Below are 18,009 nucleotides of genomic sequence, written 5' to 3'. Positions count from 1 at the left end.
TGCCTCGGAAAGCCGGGCACAGGAGCTGTGAGAAGTTATCCACCTGCATCACCGCCCTCGTCTGGGGCTGCACAGAACTGAAATCCCCTGGGTTAATCCCTCACCTGCTTTGCAGCGCACAAATTGCTGGAAACAATTTTAGGATTGAAGCATTATAAAGGAACCATAAAGACACCTTCATGCTCCAGGCTGGAGAGGAAAGCTGGCAGACTACCCACCCAGCAGAGCATTTGCCTGCCAAAATCAAGGGCAGTTTAACTTTTTTTTTTTTACGTGAAAATGTTGCTCTGATAGAACCATTACATTACAGAAGTTTCACTGTGCTTTTTTAAACCAGAATAACATTAAACTTGTCCAAAATCTTTCTCTTTTCTCTCCGTTTGTCCTAACAACATTCAGGGTTTCCCCCCCTGCTAGAATTTCTTCATCACACCACTACCATACATTTCAAAAATTCCCCAACTTTGATAAAAATACACATAGCAGCAAAGCACACAAAACCACAGATCAGGGTAAAAATAGCCTGGTACTGGCCACACTCCCCCTCCGTGCATCCCTGAACAACAAATAAATTCACCAGCACTGCGCTAAGGCTAGCAACGCAAGCAGTAGCTCCGTATCAAGACATTTACATTTCCTTTTTAACACCGCCCAAGGGATTTGGAAGCTCATCTCCCCACCCCAGTATCACCGGATTGAATAAGAAATACTCCTTCAAAGCTGGGGTGGGGCTGAGAGTGCTAGTTTATGTTCACACACGTACCAGGAGAATCTAGTCCTCAAGAAGCAGCAAGTGGAAAACAATGAATACAGCCCCGAGCAATAAAGGTCTGAAAGACCTTCCTCCCTGCAAGCTCCAGCTGTGTGGTTAAAAAAAAAAAAAAAGCATTACTTAAAAATGTTACTGCTGGCAATCCCTGCAAGTTGGGTTGTTGAAGGCTTAATTGCGTTTCTTAATCAACAACTACCTACGCCTCTCCAAATAAACGCTGCAGAAATTGCAAGAGAACCTCAGGCTGCTGGGAAAGCATCACAACAGCAGGGCTGGAGGAAAAAACAACTCTGAAAGCATTCAGCTTATTGACAAACGGCAGATTTAGGGAATAGCCGAGAAATGAAGCGAGCGCACACAGGCAGGAGGCTCGGTTTGATCAGACGGAGGATGGGTGAGGAAGGCAGGAAGGAGGTGCAGGGAGATGGCGCTCCAGGAGCCAAACCCAGCGATAAGCCTATTGCCAGGATGAAGCCCCTGTCCCTGCTCAGTGGCTTAGGGATAATGGGGGAGGCAGTTTGCGGAGTTTCTCAAGGGCCTGCTGCCTCCAGGAGGCTGTCTGCAGGGACGGGGCCTGCCACAGGCATGCTGTGAGGCTGCCGCTGGGGTTGGCATGGTCACACCGGCTCCCCCAGGCACGGGATGGTCCCCAGCCATTGCGATGCCCTTCGAGGGCACCTCTCCTGCTCCTCAAGCCCATGCTGCAAGCATGGCCACGGGATGGGACGGAGGCTGTGGCACAGCTGCAGAGCATGGTCCAAGCTGTGCTACGCGTGCCTGTGGCTACACAGGACTCACCTCCTCCCCTGTGCCTCACCAGGGCCGAGGCCAGCCCTAAGCTACCCCTGCACATACAATGCGGCATTTGGAAGGTCAGGGACACAATTTTAATCTCAATTTCAGCACTGAAACATCTGCCTCCTGCTGCTGCAGGAAATGAAGAAAAAAACCCACATAATCGATAAGGCGTTTGCTCTGAGTTGATTCTTGCATGGGATTTCTTTTCTCCGGGTTTATGAAATTACCTGTTGACAGATTTAATTTTACCATTAGAAAAAGCACTTTCAGACAAGAATTGCTCTGCATCAGTACAATTCAGCACACAGCTGCGTGACAGACTGAGGAGGTTTCACCCGTGCCGATAGCTATTTCCATGCCATTACTGCTAACACACGACAATAACAACACTTAAGGGGGCTCGCGGGGCTCATCTCCCCTCCTGCTTATGGAGGGAACCCCACCGGCTCGTGTCTGGACACCGTGCCGAGGTGCGAGCCCACCTCCCATGGCTGAGCGGTGACACCCGGCGCAGGGGGACGGCCAGGCCAAAACAGCAGCACCACACGACGGTCTCCAGGCCGGGCCATCCGCCTGGCTGCTGTTGAGCCCCACTGGGGCTTGTAGTCCCCATGGCTTTGGGAACAAACATCACTTTTGGGTGTTGTTTCTGCTTAAAGTGCCTGAAGTAGCGAAGGACAGCACCCCAGCATGGGTTGACCTGAGGGCCGTGCTGAGGTGAGGCCTGCCAGGGCAGTGCGGCCCAAGGCAGAGGGATAACTTCTACCTCAGGGACTGAGGGACCAGCCACCCATGGCACATGCTCAATCTCCACAGAAAACCTGCAGGCAGGTGGGGAGGTGACTACGAGTCGGCAAGTAGCCTGGGCAGTCCTCTAGCCACAAACCCAGCAAGGTCAGAGCAGGCAAACAGCAGGAGAAGCAGGGAGCTGTGCTGCTCCGCGCTGAAAACGTCATCACAACCCAAGAGAAAGAAATCCATCCTTATCTCTCCTGCATCTCTTATCCTTCATGCTCAAGTAGTCACCATTAGCCTCCCGAAAGCATTCAAGCCACACAATGTTATCACAGATGTATTTTTTACTTTTTGTTTTTTGCTTATTTTTTTTTGGTAACAAACATAGCTACTTTTGAATACAAAATTGCCTGGAGGCAAAGAGACCTTCTCATTCTCTTCTCTGAATATATTTTTCTTTCTTTTGCTGCACCAAAAGCATAAAGGAGTAAGCAGCTCCCTTGGCAATCAGCACATTAGAGCAACAATTCAGCTGATGAAATGGCATTTCTCGGGGAATTAGCAGTGCAACACTTGCAGAGCATTTCGTCTTCCTCCCAGCTGAGCAGCACCTATGAGTTTTTGCTGGCTGATGGTTTCCAAAGTGCTTTTACTGAAATAAGCTGTTGATCCCAGAAGTGCATCAATGACAATTCACAGCACAAGTGGTCTTTGCTGTTGTCAAAATCCCAACAGTTTGAGCCTGAACAGATCATAAACATTAACCTGTTCTGAAACGTGGGGTGACCACTGCAAGCAGGTCCCACCTCCCCAGCAAGGAGTTTGCTTCCTCCATCGGGATGCTGCCGGGGGACTGTGTCCTGCCGCTGTGTCTGTCCTGGAGACGGACAGCTCCAGGAACGTCCTCTGAGCTCTGCAGCACTGCAAGCTCTTCATTTCAAACTAGCTACTGCCCGCCATCCCTGGCTACTTCACCTATGGGGAAGATGTGCACAGAGTGCACAACAAACCCACTCATTCTGGCTGCAGGGAAGGCTGCCTGTTTGTGACCACAGGAAACTAGTAATAGGGAAAACTTGGAAATACAGCCATCTCTTCAACCTGGCACAGACGACATGAACATGGACAGCATCAAGATTTGCAACAACTTGCACAACCACAGGTGCATACGTGCCAGCACCTCCTTCATCCCTCCATTCCCATTAACTCTTGCACCCCTTGTGCCTTCTCCTGACATATTATTCATACTAGGTCAGGACTACACTGAGTGACTGACCCAGGTCTTCGCATCCACCTTCTGCTTGTCCATTCAGAATAGCTCCTGACCCAAGCTGCGTTTTGGCCCAGAACCCCTGCCTGGAAAGGAGGGTGAAAGCAAAGTCAGTGGACAGCGCACTGGTAGCTTCCCAAATCCCCAAAACAGTTCCCTTCATAGCCAAAAACAACGGAATCCCAGCGTCCATACAATGATCCGAAGCCAAGGGTGAGCAAAGCACCAGCAGTGCTGGCTGCCTTCTGTGCTGAACCTGTGCTACAGCCAAGCTCCCCGAGGAGGTGAGCCTGCCAGTGAGCTGAAAGCCCCCCCAACCTGGCCACACACCGCTGCAGCCCATCTGCTCCGTGCCTTCATCCACCACCGGGTGCCCGCCGCGGGATGGCAGGCAGCCACGTGCCCGTCCCTCCGCCACCAGACAGATCACTTACGCTGTCACACGCACGCCAACAGCAGCGGTTTCCATTTCAAGCCTTTTGATAATGAATGCTCCTGCCTGCAGGTAAGCAAACTTGTTAAACTACGCTACAAAATCCATCCTTTCAGCAGGAACAGCAGCACTGGGGAGAAAGGTAGCCAGACAGGGATATCTCTATTGCGTGATGAATGCAGGACACCTCCAACCTCGAATTTAACCTTGCAAAAGCTGGAAACATCTCCTTAACCACGGCAGCACTGCAGGTTTACTGAAACGTAGCAAAGCATTAACAAAGTTCCTGGTTTACATCCTCCTGCTGTAGGGCTAAAGCCTGATCTCTGCCCATTTTCCCAAACAGTGCCTGCTAGAATGCTTTTGCGTATGTGTTCCAGGACATTCAGATCGATTAGCAACAGGAGGGGGGGAGGTGGAAAAACTCCACTAATCCCCAGCCTTTCCCTTAGGATGTAAAGCCATCCAGAAATCAAACAGCCCTCAGGGATACCTGTCAATTCCAGCTGACTGGGCTGAATTAACCAGGGATACGTTGCATTTATTTGCATGATATTTGTGAACAGAACAACCCAATTTATAACAGCAATATATAAACAAACACAAGTGGAAAAGAAAAAAAGCTAGAGGCAGACTGCTCCCCTGTTCTGGGGCGTATTTTCATCTCTCAGTGGTGCACAGAAATGGCAGGACAAAACAACTCTGTAAATTCATGCCCCGAAGCACGCGTTCAGACCAATAACATGAAGTCACACCAAACAACCCCTCTCAAAGCCACCGGCCAGGTCAGACTCTCCTTGGTGCCAGCCAGCCTTTGATCACGGTGGGGCTTGCTTTCACTGCCCCACATCACGTCTGGAGGAGCCGAGGAGCCAAGGGCCAGGCGCAAGCTGCGTTGGGCTCCCAGGACTGGAACACCACACAGCCCACAGCTGCTGGTAAAAGGAGGGTAACGTGGCCAGTGGGGCCCGGGGGGTCAGATGGGAACAGCAGTGGCAGCTGTGATGTGCCCCAGAGGAGCGATGCCAGGAGAAGGTGGAGTAGTGCCTGCTCTCATGGTCCAGCACTGCCCTCTGCACCAGCTCTTTACAAACCCATTTCTGTGAGCTTCAGACATTTTCTGCAATTGCAATTGACTCTTCCCAGTTAATAGAGGGGTGCTCATGCCCTGCCCTGGGATCAATGCGTGATCCTCCATTAGAAGGACTCCATTAGAAGGACTCAAAGGGCTGTCTGCTTGCCCAGACTGAGAGAAGGCAGTGCCAGGGAAGAACAAGCACAGATTTGGGAAAAGCCAGCAACAGCACCAGAGCACAGCTCAGAGTGAGGACAGCCTCTCCTGCACACCAAGGTCCTGCAGCCAGGCTGAGGCCAGGATGGTGCCACACTTGGAGCTGGGGGCCCTCGCACTTTGGGAGTGAGTTTGGGCAACAGCAGCCAAGCCATGGATGCTCTTAGAAGTTTAATGTGGCCTTCATTCAACTTGGCTTGAATTCCCTTCCGAAGCAAATGAAGCTATGGTAATTAAGGCTGGCTTAACTTGCAAAGTTCATTCATTTTCCTGTGTACCCCCAGGATACAGCTTTGGTGAGCTTGGGACCAGAGCAGCAAAGAGGAGGGTGCTTTGGTCCAATGGCAGCCCATGCAGCACCAACCCTGGCAGAGAGCACCGCAGCACATCTCCCTGGAGATCAGACGCTTGGGAAGGGACTCGCACAGCAGCAGGTTTCTGAGCATCTCATGTTGTTACACAGCAAGCTGTAAAGGAACGATGTGCAGAAACACCTCCTACCTGCAGCTTCAAAGAGCCTCTGCGTGCTCTGCAGGGGCTGTATCAAGGTGACACGGAGTGGTAGGGGGTGGGGGACACCAGCAAGCCGGCAGCAGTTGCTCTTCTTAAAGTAAAAATAATGTGCCCTTCTCCCTTGTGGCCCACATGAATATTTCATCTGCAAACTGCCTCATCCTGAATTAGATTTTTCCCTCTCTGGCTGAGTTGGGAAGCCCCAGCTTACAGCTTTCCAGGCTGAGCTGAGGACATTTGGGGCAAACAATCAAAGCGCTGGGGCAGCCAGAGTGATCTCAGGATAAGCAGAAGGAAATATGTCGAGGGTCCAGGTAACTCCATGCCTTTGGGCAGCAAGTGCCCCCACTCACTCGTATGACAGTACCTGGATGTCCCACGAACACCACAGAGGCGATACCATCTGCTGGCACGGGACAAACAGGTTCCCTATCCATCACTGCTGGGAGCAGCATCTGCCCCTCCAGCCCATGCCTCATCGCGAGGGCATCGAAGCGCTGTTCCTCCGCATCTGCAATGAGTCTCAAGGTCTCTCTGTGCACAAGAAGCACAAAGGAGAAGAAAACTAAATCCCTGAGATGAGATATTGCACAGTGAACACACAGTCAGGTGGCTTTGCTTATTATATGGCCTATCTCAAGGGATGATGGGCTCACAGTCAGAGAAGAGGACTGGGAATGAGACATGCTGATATGCTTTCTGTTCTGCCACAGGCCCCGTTGCAGTGGTCCACCACTGGCCAGATCCCGCCAGCTCCCCTGGGCACCAGTATGAAAACCATTCCCTTCCTGCTCCGTTTTCACTTGCCAGGGCTTTGCACGGGCACTGTCCAGGCCCCTCCTGGCTCTGCTCGCCTCTCCCCACGCAGAAAAAGAAAAGTATCTGTTTTATTTTATCGCGATTTTGGAAGCAGGTTTTTTTTTCTTTTTTTTACTTAGGCAAAACTGCCAAGACACCCAAGAAAGCCTGATGGAAACGTCTGAGGAAAGATCTGAAAGGCCAGCAGAAGGACAGTAATGCACACTGGGATCCAGCCCTCCGCACCCACAGGCCCTCCTGACCAGAACAGAGGGTCAGTCTCCCACTGACCATAGTAGCAGAGGGCCTCGAGCCAAAACAACAACCTGCTTGGGAAAAACCTTACAATCAATTTCTCATTTAACTGTCCTGACAGCACTCTCACTGCCAGACAAGTCTGTGTCTGGACGGCGCCTCGCCTCCAGCTCAGGAAGGATTATGGGCTCAAGTTGTACTTGCATCAGACGGGACCAAAACCAATCCGTCTTGCCTCACACAGCTCCCCAGTGGAAACTGAAGGAAAGCTACAGACCCGGGGAGGAGAATGGGACACAGCATATTCTGCTATAAAGGCTACCCCAAGGGAAGCCAGAATATGGCACTCGCACGGTAACAGGTAACTGCGGACGGGCCTGCAGGGCCGTGGCTGCCCCCCTGCTCACCTTTTTCTCATCGCCCTCCTGCAGGAGCTGGAGGTGGCTCCTCTTCTCGCTGTCCTTGTGCAGCGAGCTGTTCTGGTGGTGCGGCAGGCCCAGAGGCGGGGACACGCTGCGGCCCTGCGGGTCCACCCAGGTGTAGATGTGGTTGGTGACATAGCCCCCGGGGATGCGGCCCACCGAGTGTACGGACAGGTTCAGCTTCTTGCAGCCTTTCAGGACCTGGAAGACAAGCCAAAGACAAGAGGGGGTTAATGCCCACGGAGGCAAAGGACGACCTGGCTCTGGGCTATGGAGTGACACGGCTTTGTCTTTCCTTGAGGGTGAAAGATCTCTGTTGGTGTTTGCAGCATGGCTTGAATGACTGAGCTACATGAAAAGCTAGTGAAAGATCTGGCATTTTTATATTCTCTTGAATTACAGCAGGACCCAGGCCATGTTGCTGCCAACAGAGGAAATGCTCTCTCCACCAGCCAGGGAAAGAGCAGCTGAAGCCGAGTCTAGGAGGCAGGCTGGGCCATGACATGCCTAGGGGAAACCGCGGGGCGGACCCAATCCCACACTGAGCCTTTTCAGCAGCCTCAGAACACGGTCAAAGCAGGACAGAGATCGTTGCTTGGGGAGAGCAGCACTGTTGGTCCCCCCCAGCCTGGTCCCAAACCCCATCCTGCCGTCAGTAGTAGGCACTGCTTGACAGCGCACCCAGAAATTTCGCCTCTCTTGCCATTTCGTTACCAGCTGCCCTCCCAAGCAGCCAATTAACGAGTACACTCATTAACAAACATATATAAATCTGTATAAGACAGCACGCACCAAGATGGCCTTGAGATCCAGATAAGGCCATTTGCAATTGCTCCTGTGACTCCCCAGCTTCCACTGCGAGGAGCTGACAAAGCTTTTATCAAAACACCATTAACATTACAGGAGTCCTCCCTGGAGACGGCTGTAAGTGCTGATCCCTTCTGAGGCCTCGGCAACATCAGCACTCAGGACCTGCTCTCATAAAGGAGCTGCTTTGTTTTCTTCCATACGTGCGTCCTCTCACTGAGGTGCCCCCGCAAGGTCTCCTCTCCCCACCGAGCAGAAGCTGCCGAGCAAAGATCGTGATGGGGAATAACAAATGCCAACAGCTCTTGGGGAAGGAGTAATATTGTCAGTAACGCCGGGCTGGCCGTGTCCCAGCTCTGACCTGGCACCGCTCCTGGTCCTCCCTGCCAGAGAGAGAGAGGATCCAGCTCGCCAATTCCCCGTTCAGCATCTCCGTCCCGCACCACGGTTTGGCTGCCGGTCAGTCACACGCTCCCAAGGTCACCACGTGCCTGGAGAGCTGAAGCGAGGACCACAAAACCAGCAGCCCCAGCAGGACAAGTGCAGAGAGCTGCAACAGCCCGGGCTGCTTGCTGAGCCAGCCCAGATCCCTTTAGCTCCCTCGGACCCTGTAACACAGCCAGGGGTGCTGCATCGTCCCACAGCGAACTCATCGTGCACCTCCCAGGCTACCCGGACCAGCAAGCTCTGCCACTGGTAGGTCAGCCTTTCTGAAGCAGGCTGCGAGATTTAGCTAACTGATACGCACAGCCAATTAATCGGTCTTTCCAAAATAAGCAAACCGGGAGACAGATCCCTCCTTGTGGCTTCACTGGGCTCCATCCTGCCAGGGGTACCGCAGCTGCGTCCCTGCACTTTTACACCTTGCTTCTCACCATGCCAGTGGCAAGCACCGGGTTCCCCTGCCCCACCTCCGTGATGGGGACTTGTCCCAGCCCTGCCACCAGCTGTCCCCCTGTCCCAGCAAGCTCGCAGAGGCCAGGCTGGCTGGCTGAGAGCAGAGCAGCATGATACAGTGCTTCGGGGCACAGCTCAGCTTCCCAGCCCAAAGCCCCGCACACAGCCCTAGGACACCGCACCCATGAGCTGGGGGTGGCAGAGTGGTTCTCACCTGCCCTACAGCCACCAGTGCAGCATGATCCCTGCTTTCTGTGGGGAGCTGCACCCCACCTCCTATCTCGTTGTTCATTCATTCAGACTGGAGCCATTTCTACGAAATCCTCTTTTAAGTCGGAGTAATGCTGTTTACGTAACTAGGTACCGAGACGGCAAAACAGCACTGAGGGTCCCACGAGGAAAACCTCGTCTCTAAATGAGGCTGCAGCTCCTCATCAGGCACCAGCAAACAACGAGGACAACGTGATCGCACCAAACACACGGGGTGACCAAGCCACGTCCCGAGGGACACAGGATCCGGCCTCCACTCCACCCAGGAACACCGGGTGACCCTATCCGCTGATGCCCATGCTCCCACCTTTCTGCCCCTCTAAATGAAAGAGGGGGCTCTGCGTGCTCTGACTGGGGGCACTCCTCACCTGGGTGTTCATGCAGCGCCCCAAAGCCAGCAGCTGAACGTCGGTGCAGTTTAAGTAAGGAGCGAATGGAAATACCTCAAGAGCTGCGGCCAGGCCAGGCACACAAGCAGGGACCCCATTTCTTCCCTTCCTCAGAGCACCCATCCTGGCAGTGACACGGGAACCGAAAATAACCCCGGGGTTTGCACCACACAGCACAGGCACCAGGCATGGGAGAAGGCAGCAGGCGCAGGCAGGGCTCAGCACCAGGATGCGTCCCTAGCCCCAGGAGTTCCCATCCTGCCTGGGCTAATGTCATCCACCAAAAGCACAGGACAGCAGGGCTGTTCTCTGCAGACACAGCAAACTTTCCCATGATGAGAGGCCAGAAATTTACGAGGGACTTGTTATGTTTCTCTGCAGTTCCCTTGACAAGGCCACCAGGAGACGGGATCGCCGTCAGCGGGGAGATGTTTTATGCATAGGGGTGACGGCAGAGCGCCGCGGGGAGCGGAGCAGCTGCCGGGAGGCAGCAGCACGGGTACAGGAGGAGCTGGCAGGAGAGGAGGGAGCCAGCAGAAGCTGGTGGTGCCATCGGGATGCTGCTGCTGTCAGACCCCACGGAAGGAACGGTGGTGACTGGGGCTGCCATGTCATCCTCGGCAGGTTTCCAGGCATGAAGCAGCGAGGCTCACGCTTCCTCTCCCCGACGCTCGAACACTGCCTGGCTGTTGCAGAGGACCGCAGCTGCCCCGCTCAGCACCCAGACACCCCCATCCAGGGGTTCTATAATATAATAATTTGGTCCTACAAGCCCAGTGTGGTTTCTGCCCAAATACTGATGGAATTGCTCCATTTGTTCTTAACTTCACAGGCAAGGCGCTCCTAAGCTTTTGCCCTCTACTAACAAAACCCTCCTCCCTCAGCTTTTACAGGCAACTCGCCGCTCGCTTCCTTCAAGCTGCAGCATTACAGAGGGAAGTTAATTGCCAGAGACAGCAAATTAATCAGCCTCTTAGCACCAACAAATGCATCCTGTTACCTAGACTGGATCTTTAGTGCAACACAAACAACACTTCACTGCCAACGGCACCAACCCTCCTCCCTCCCTTGCCTAGAGGATGCTCAAGCACAGCTCTGAGATGCAGCCTGTGAAGCACAGTTGTAGCTGATTTACAAGAATAGATTTGACTCATGGTCGTGCATCAGCTTGAAAAGACTTTATTTTTAATATAAGCCTGGGTTTGTACCAGCTCAGGGGGTAAATCCTTTGGCTGCGAGTAAAAACAGCTAAAGGAATCTGCTTTTCCCCTCCACCAGGAGCACAGCCCCTGTTTGAGGGGGGGAAAGCAGGAGGTTGAGGAGCACAAGGTCTGCTCAGCACCACCTGCATCCTCCCTCGGGCCACCCGAGTCTTGTCAAACATCGCAGGGAGGTCAGCACAAACGGCTTCTCCAACGCAGTGACTGTTAAAGTCCATCTTGCTCAAACACTTGGGCCTCCAGGAAACTTTCTGCCCATGAGGCAGCCACTAGAGATTTAAACACAAGCTGGCGGGCTGTGAGCAGAGATGGGAAGCACTGTTTTCCCCTCGGATGGCAGCACCACAGGTGTTCCATAAAGCACAGCAGGCAAAGGAACAAGATCTGGCATGAGCCTATAAAACCTTGGCAGGCAGAGCTGCAAGATGAGGAATCATCAGGTGAGCCAAGTGGGAGAAGCTTCCATAGCACATCCAGAGACAGAAATCCCTACCAGTTGCTTTGTTGAGCTCCAAGGGAACAGAGCAGCTATCCATTTTCCTGCACAGGGAAAGTTTCTCCTCTTCACTCTCTTTTTATTTTTTTCTGGCTTTACCAAGGCTGGTTTCATCCTCTGGTTCGCACCAGTTCCCCTCCTGGTACCTGGGGAGATGAAACCCAGTACCCTTGGGAGAAACAGAGGAACAGTGATGCTCCCAGAGGCACAGGAGAGACCCCTGGAGCAGAACCTGCTGGGGGGCCATTCCCTGGAGGCACAGGGCCACATCAGATCAGGGCCCCAGATGGAAAGGGACTGTCTTGACACCGCACAGCCTGCGACTCACCTGGAGGTGAAGGGCTGAGGCCAGTTCCCATCCTACGTGCAAAGCCAACCCCACGCTGACACCAGGCTGTATCACAGCAGGGCTGTATCACTGCAGGGCTGCCAGGCAGCAGAGCTGAGCATTGCCAATGCCTTTTGCTATTTTCCATCCCGGTGCCTTGACTGGGAGCAGCCTTTAGTCTCTCCGTAAGGAGGCTGACACGTCTTCCCGTTTTGGAAAGAAAGCTGAGGCAGCCCCAGCAGCGAGTCCCCTCCAAGCTGCATAATCTGGATTTTCCACCCAGGCACCCAGGAAGGCTCTCACCATGCCTGGTGCATGTGAGAGTTGGGTGCCCGCGCCCCTGCTCCTCCCCATTTAGTCCCTTCAGCTCTGCAAACACACACGGCCAGGAGGCTCTCAGCAGCTTTCAGAGTCCAGAAGAAACAGGGTGATTTGACATCCCAAAGAAGTTTGCAGGTAATTTTCTCATCCACTGAGCATGATTACCAAGCACCTTTGGAAAGTCAGCAGCATGAGATAATTACTTTCCAGCTGTTCTTCATATGGTTACAGAATGCTTTGGGAGAAGGCACCCACTAAAGGAGGCTCTAACCCCAGTGCTGGATCTGAAGAGGAACCCAAGTGACCACCCTAGCGGAGCATTTGCAGTGAGTTTCTTACACCTCCACCTTGGTCCTGTCGATTTTTATTGCTTCAGCACTGAGATACGAGGTGGATTTAATGGGGCTGTTTATGCCAGCTGCTGCACCACCACGGGCATTAGGGCCAAAGCAATGTAAAGTGCAGCCGGGACCCCTGCGGGCTGGCCGGGGGCTGCAGGGAGCTCCCACAGCGCCGCTGCTCCCCAGCTCGGGACACGGCGAGGTGCTGGAGCATCCCAGGGAAATGACTGCAGAATGAGAGCAAAATCTTGCTTCTAATAAAGGAAAGTGGAAATAGCTGGCATGGAAAGAAGAGTCATTTCAGGGGAGGCGAGCAGCTCAGCCTGGTGGCTCAGGGGGCTCTGGGCTGAGCCAGGAGAGGAACCGAAGCTCCAGCACAGAAAAGCCAAGCCTGGGCATCCTTCTGCTGGAGCTTCAGCAGCCCCACCTGGAATCACGCTTTGCAGCCTTTGTTTTCCATCTACATCTACATCTTTCTTGCTGTAGCTGACATCAGGGACCTCTAAAGTCTCCTCACCTCCACCCTGCTGTCCCAGGATTGTTCTGTTTCATTTTAATTTCTTGGGGCTGGTGAGAGAAAGCCAGCTGATGATCTGGGATCAAAGGTGCTATTTACTCACAGACCATGCAGGCAGCTTCCTCAGCACATCTTTCCCCGCCATCACACAGGCATTTCAGCCAGCAGGGACAGTATCTATGGCAAAGGACAGGGTCCATTTTGCAGCTGGTCTTCCCGGATGTCCATCAATCAACAGGAATCATTTCTCATCCCTACCACACTGACTTCTCCCACCTTGTACCTCCTGCAATGTTACACAGGGTCCCAAAACCCCCCTCTGAGCAGGGTTTTTTCGGCAGGCAAAGCTGCACCAGCCCCTTGGTGAAGGGGGCTTTATGACAGGTTTCCGTCATTGTACCTCCCCCACTTCAGCCTTCAGGCTGCTTGCCCCGTGCCTAGCAGCTGTTCCAACACCAAGTGCTTTGCCTTTCCCTGCTCCCAGGGTGCCACAGTGCTACCAAGCTGGCACAAGTCCCCTGACGTCAATTTTGCTGTCAGCCCTGCTCATAAGGCACAGCGAGGTCCTGGACCCCCCTCAGCATGAGGAGAGGGGCCACCAACAGCACGCAAGAGGGCCAGCGCCTGCCCATACGAACGAAGCTCTTGCCATGAACAGGTCACCCCAGCCCCCTGGGGCAGAGGGAAGAGCTCCCCAGACCTGAGCTTGCACGTACCAGAGAAAGTCTGCGGCCCATGGACAGGCTCTGGATGGCAGCAATACAAAGGAGAACCTCTCCACCAAGTTTGTGCTCAGCGACTGCAGAGCTAACATCACAAAAATGAGCAGCACAATTCAGCCTGCAGGCTCTCGGGAAAGCATGCTATTCGATGGGCATACTAAATCTAACCCATTTACACTGGACCATTAAATAAAATAATTCCACCTCCTTAATCCCCTCTGCAGCATCAGGCAGCGCAGACTTTCCTTTCTTGAGCCGTTTCAGGGACCTGCACCACGCTGTTCGTGCTGCTGTGTTCTGCTCCAGGCTCAGACATTTGGCTCTGTCCCACCTATAATGCATTGGAAGAGCATGGTGTGAAAGCTTTAACACTGGCACCGCAATGCACGAGCACACCTGCTAGAAGAGCTTAAGGAAATAATTCAACCGAATGTGGAGATCAGTGCCAAAACATTTAGCAGGGAAACAGTCACCAATTGCCTAGAAATATTATTAGAAAAAGCAAGTGCCAGAGAGAAGGGCAGACTGATTCCATACAGCCACTGATCCTCTGACAACACATTATTTAATTACCTATCAAACCCTTTGGGAGTGAGGTAGACTGCTTAAAATAAACAAAAAAAAAAAAGGAAACACATCTCATGTACTCACTGCTATTACCTTTGGAAAAAACACACGATACAGTGTGTTCTTTGCTGAGACCTACTGACAGCTGCCACCCTCCCCGAAATCCGTCTGTGCCCAGCAAGTCCCACACTACTGAAGAATTTCCCCTTCCACCTTGAGAGTTTTCCCCTCGTTCTTTCCACTTGAAGGGAGCTGAAAGGCTTTGTAAAAGCATCTTCCAGACCTCCACCCCCCCCCCAGTAGGAACACAGATGTCAGAAATGAATGGCAATTAATCACCAGCACTCTTCTGGCAGCCTGAATAAAATACGCGTCTCGTACAGATACAGCCCACTCACTTACCTACGTCGCTAATGAAATGAGCAATCTATTCCAATTCACTCTCTTAGTGGGTAGATCAGTCTGAAACAAGCAGCATTAACCAGGAGCCATCCTCCCCCTTGCCGCAGCCACTTTCTTTTTGATAATAGACTCGCCGGGGCTGCTCGGCTTCTCGGGCTGCTCAGATAATGGGCATCCACGCACTCCCTCCATTTGCGAGCTGGAAAGGTCAGCGGGGAGGTTATCGATCACTGAAGTACCATACAATTTTGTACTAAGTCCAAAAAAAGTAAGGCAACAGGCTTGAGAGAGGAAAAAACCTGGAGAGAAATGCAAAGTACCACAGGATGGAGGCAGAGGGAGCTTTTAAAGCATGTAACAGCACCGTGGTGGGAGCAATTTGCAGAAGTTTGTCTAAAGGCTGTTTCCTGTGCTCCCCTGGGATGTGCCGTGGGATTTGGGTGGACCCAGGTAAGTTTTAAGCTCGGGGAGCCAGCAAGGCTGAGCAAAGCCACCTCGGTGCCAGTGGGAACGAAGAAGTTCCTGTGGCTGCAGGGCAGGTCCGTGAGACCTTTTGCAGGGGACTGCTGGAGGTGTATTGGCAAAACGGTTCCTCTGCAGGCAGAAAGGACAGGGCAGGAGACGGCCCCAGCACCTTGCTCCAAGACTCGTCCTGCCTGCAGATGGTGAAGAGGCTGTTACAGCTGCAACTGCACGCCTGGGCTAACGCCAAGTTCACCAGGTGCTGTACAAATGCATAGGGAAGGACTGTCCCCCGCTGCAGACCGCAGCCTGTAGCTGTCAATAAGATGCTTTGGACCAAGCGCACGTCCTCACCTTGCCTGACAGAGCCCGGGGGAACGGCTTCAGCAGCGAGGGGCCGGGAGGGCCTGCACCAACCTACCTGAAGGGCTGGTCCCTGCGCAGGGAGGGCGCGGGGCTGCGGCCAGCAGGGACGAAGGAAACTCGTGCAAGGGAGAGGTGACACAGGCAGGAGGAGAGCAAGTGAGGGACGGAGGGGAAGAGGAGGTACCCCAGATGGAGTACAGGAGGAGATGAACAAGAGAGGAAGGCAGGGGGTGACAGGCACAGGGATGGAGGTGCGAGATGGACGCCTCAGCAAGGCCAACAACTGCAGGAGGCCCGGTCCAGCCTCTCCCCCTCTGCCAAGGCAAAGGTGACAGCAGTTTGGTTTTCAAGCAGCAGTACTTATGCAAACGTATGCAAATGGATGCATAACTATGGTGACTGCACACATTTAGCCCCAGGGTGGAAGGAAGCCCATGTCCCTTTCACCTGGGAAGGTCAAATGAAATCTTAGCCCTGGGGACTTCTCAGTGACATCCCCTCCCTGCTTCAAGACAACAGACAGCTCTGTCACCTCCTGCCCCCTCAAAGCCGGTCACCGCCCAGCTCATCCCTCACACGAGTCCAGACAGCTTTAAAAGCAGCAAAAACTTCAGAGCTTTATTTCGATGTAAGCCTGGAAATCTGTCCTGTGCTTTCTGAAAAAAAAAAAAAAGAAAAGGATCAAAGCAACCCCTCCCTTCTGTTTTTGCCCTCTTCCCCCTCCGCACCAAACAGCATTGAAGAAGTATTAAATATCACAAGAGCCACCAGCAAACCTAGCTATGGTTCGTTACCTGGTGAGAAGCTAACTTTGGAAGAATCTAGGTGGAGAAGTGAGCCAGACACTTGACCAAGCTCCAGAAGAAACGCGGGCAGTGCCTGCAGGAGGCCGGGGCCCTGCCCGCACGTCCCACCCCAGGGGCTCAGATGCGGTTTCTGGGTCCAGCAGCAAGAAGCCAGCAGGAGCTACAGGCTGCCCAGTCCCTGCTTCTGCACCTGCGACGGGAGAACTCATGGGGCGCCCAGTCAGATGAAACCGAGCCAAATCATTCCAGCAGATACGCTGTCAGTTTAGGAGAGGGGATTTAGAGCCCAATAACTCTCCGGGGAGACATGGCATTGAGGAAGGTGTCAAGAAAATCCATCATCTTCCCCGAGGCCAGAGGAAGTGAGTAAGAGAGATTTTAACTCCCCGGCTATGCTGCACACTAATGCTTTCATTTTCCTCTAACGGAGGCTGGAAGGAAAGGCAGGCTTTTATCCTTTGGGTTATCGTATCAATCTCTCCAGTGAGACAAAACTATTTATTTACAACAAGCACACTGAACACCATTTATACTCCGAGAACTCAAGGATGTCCTAGCAACGCTAACCCCGATGAACAAGCCGATGCCAAAACCAATACTACCGCCCTTGTGTTACGAAAGGAGCTATTAAGGACTTCATTCTAATCCTTTTCACCAGTACAATGCCATTTGATTTCATTAGGGCTGATTGTGATTTGCTGGTGGAACGGAGGGAAAGAGATGGCTAAGTTGCCACTGGGGGAACGCAGCGGCAGAGCAGCGAGCGCAGCCCACCTCCAGCACGAGAGCCAAACCCCACCTCTGCAGGGCCAGAGGATGCCCTCCAAACACACACACCAATGCTACCCACCACGTTAATTGGACCAGCTCAATTAGTGCACAGTGACAGGCATCAATCCCCAGCCGGACCCTGGGTGCCAGGTGAGGCTGGGCACTCGAGCCTGCCCCACGGTGTCACCGGCTCTGTCCACGCAGCGCTGGCTGCTCTGCGCTGTCACTGCCACGAGCACTTCCCTTTAAGGAGCAGGAGAACTCATTTAAAAGGCAGATGCCTCCGAGTCCAGGAGCGACCTCTTTCCCGTCCCCTTTTTCCTTGGGAGGGATCCTGGTGACATTACACCTCCCACCCCCATCCTCCAAGCTCTGAGAGTTAAAATGGAAACCGCTTGCAGGACAGAGCAGCAGAGCAAACGCTTGCAGCACTGCACAACAGCTGCCTTCTGCCCTGCGGGGGCTTTTTCTGTGTGCAGTTCTGGGGGGTTCAGTTTCTAAGCAGGTCCAGAGACCGAGGAACAGGTTACTGCTTTAGCTATTGGGATAGAAGCCAGTCACATCCTTTTCTGTGCTCCAGATACCGGAGAGATCCCTTGGGAAAGGGAGAGGTTTCTAGCTCTGGATCAGTGACTTTAAAATACAGAGATAAGTAAGCAGGCATTTAAAGGAGCAAGCCTGACACTCGTACAGAACCAGGGCACCGATGTACTGCTCTTCCTCCCCACTCACCCTAACCGTGACCATCTGTGATGATCCACAACTCAGAGGGTTAAAAACCCAAGAAACAAACTGTGTTCGCTCCTACTAGCTGTTATAATTGCACGTAAAGTACAGTGGTGATTACTGACTACAGCAAATAAGCAGTCTCGGATAACGATAATCAATTAATTGGGCATCACAAGAAGCACTGAAGTGAGATCCGCGTTCTTGTAAGCTGCCTGGGAGGTAAAATTGTTGTAGATTTGCTTCCCAGGCTCAGGGCTGCACATCTCTGCCATCTCCCCAGGGTCTCAGCAGTGCCACGAGCGCCCCATGCA

General features: G+C 53.0%; 1 protein-coding gene across 1 annotated transcript in view; it reads right to left on the bottom strand.

The window, feature by feature from the left end:
• Nucleotides 1-18,009, bottom strand: part of WHRN (whirlin) — a 50,107-nt gene that overhangs the window by 27,672 nt on the left and 4,426 nt on the right. The window contains exon 2 of the mRNA XM_035564638.2: nt 7,273-7,488. Within this exon, the coding sequence (XP_035420531.2) occupies nt 7,273-7,488 (216 nt within the window). The remainder of the gene's footprint in view (nt 1-7,272; nt 7,489-18,009) is intronic.

This window comes from Cygnus atratus, chromosome 19 (genome assembly GCF_013377495.2).
Source record: "Cygnus atratus isolate AKBS03 ecotype Queensland, Australia chromosome 19, CAtr_DNAZoo_HiC_assembly, whole genome shotgun sequence".
Classification (NCBI taxonomy): Eukaryota; Metazoa; Chordata; class Aves; order Anseriformes; family Anatidae; genus Cygnus; species Cygnus atratus.
Note: the sequence above shows the minus strand (reverse complement) of the source record. Positions and strands in the feature narration are given on the sequence as shown.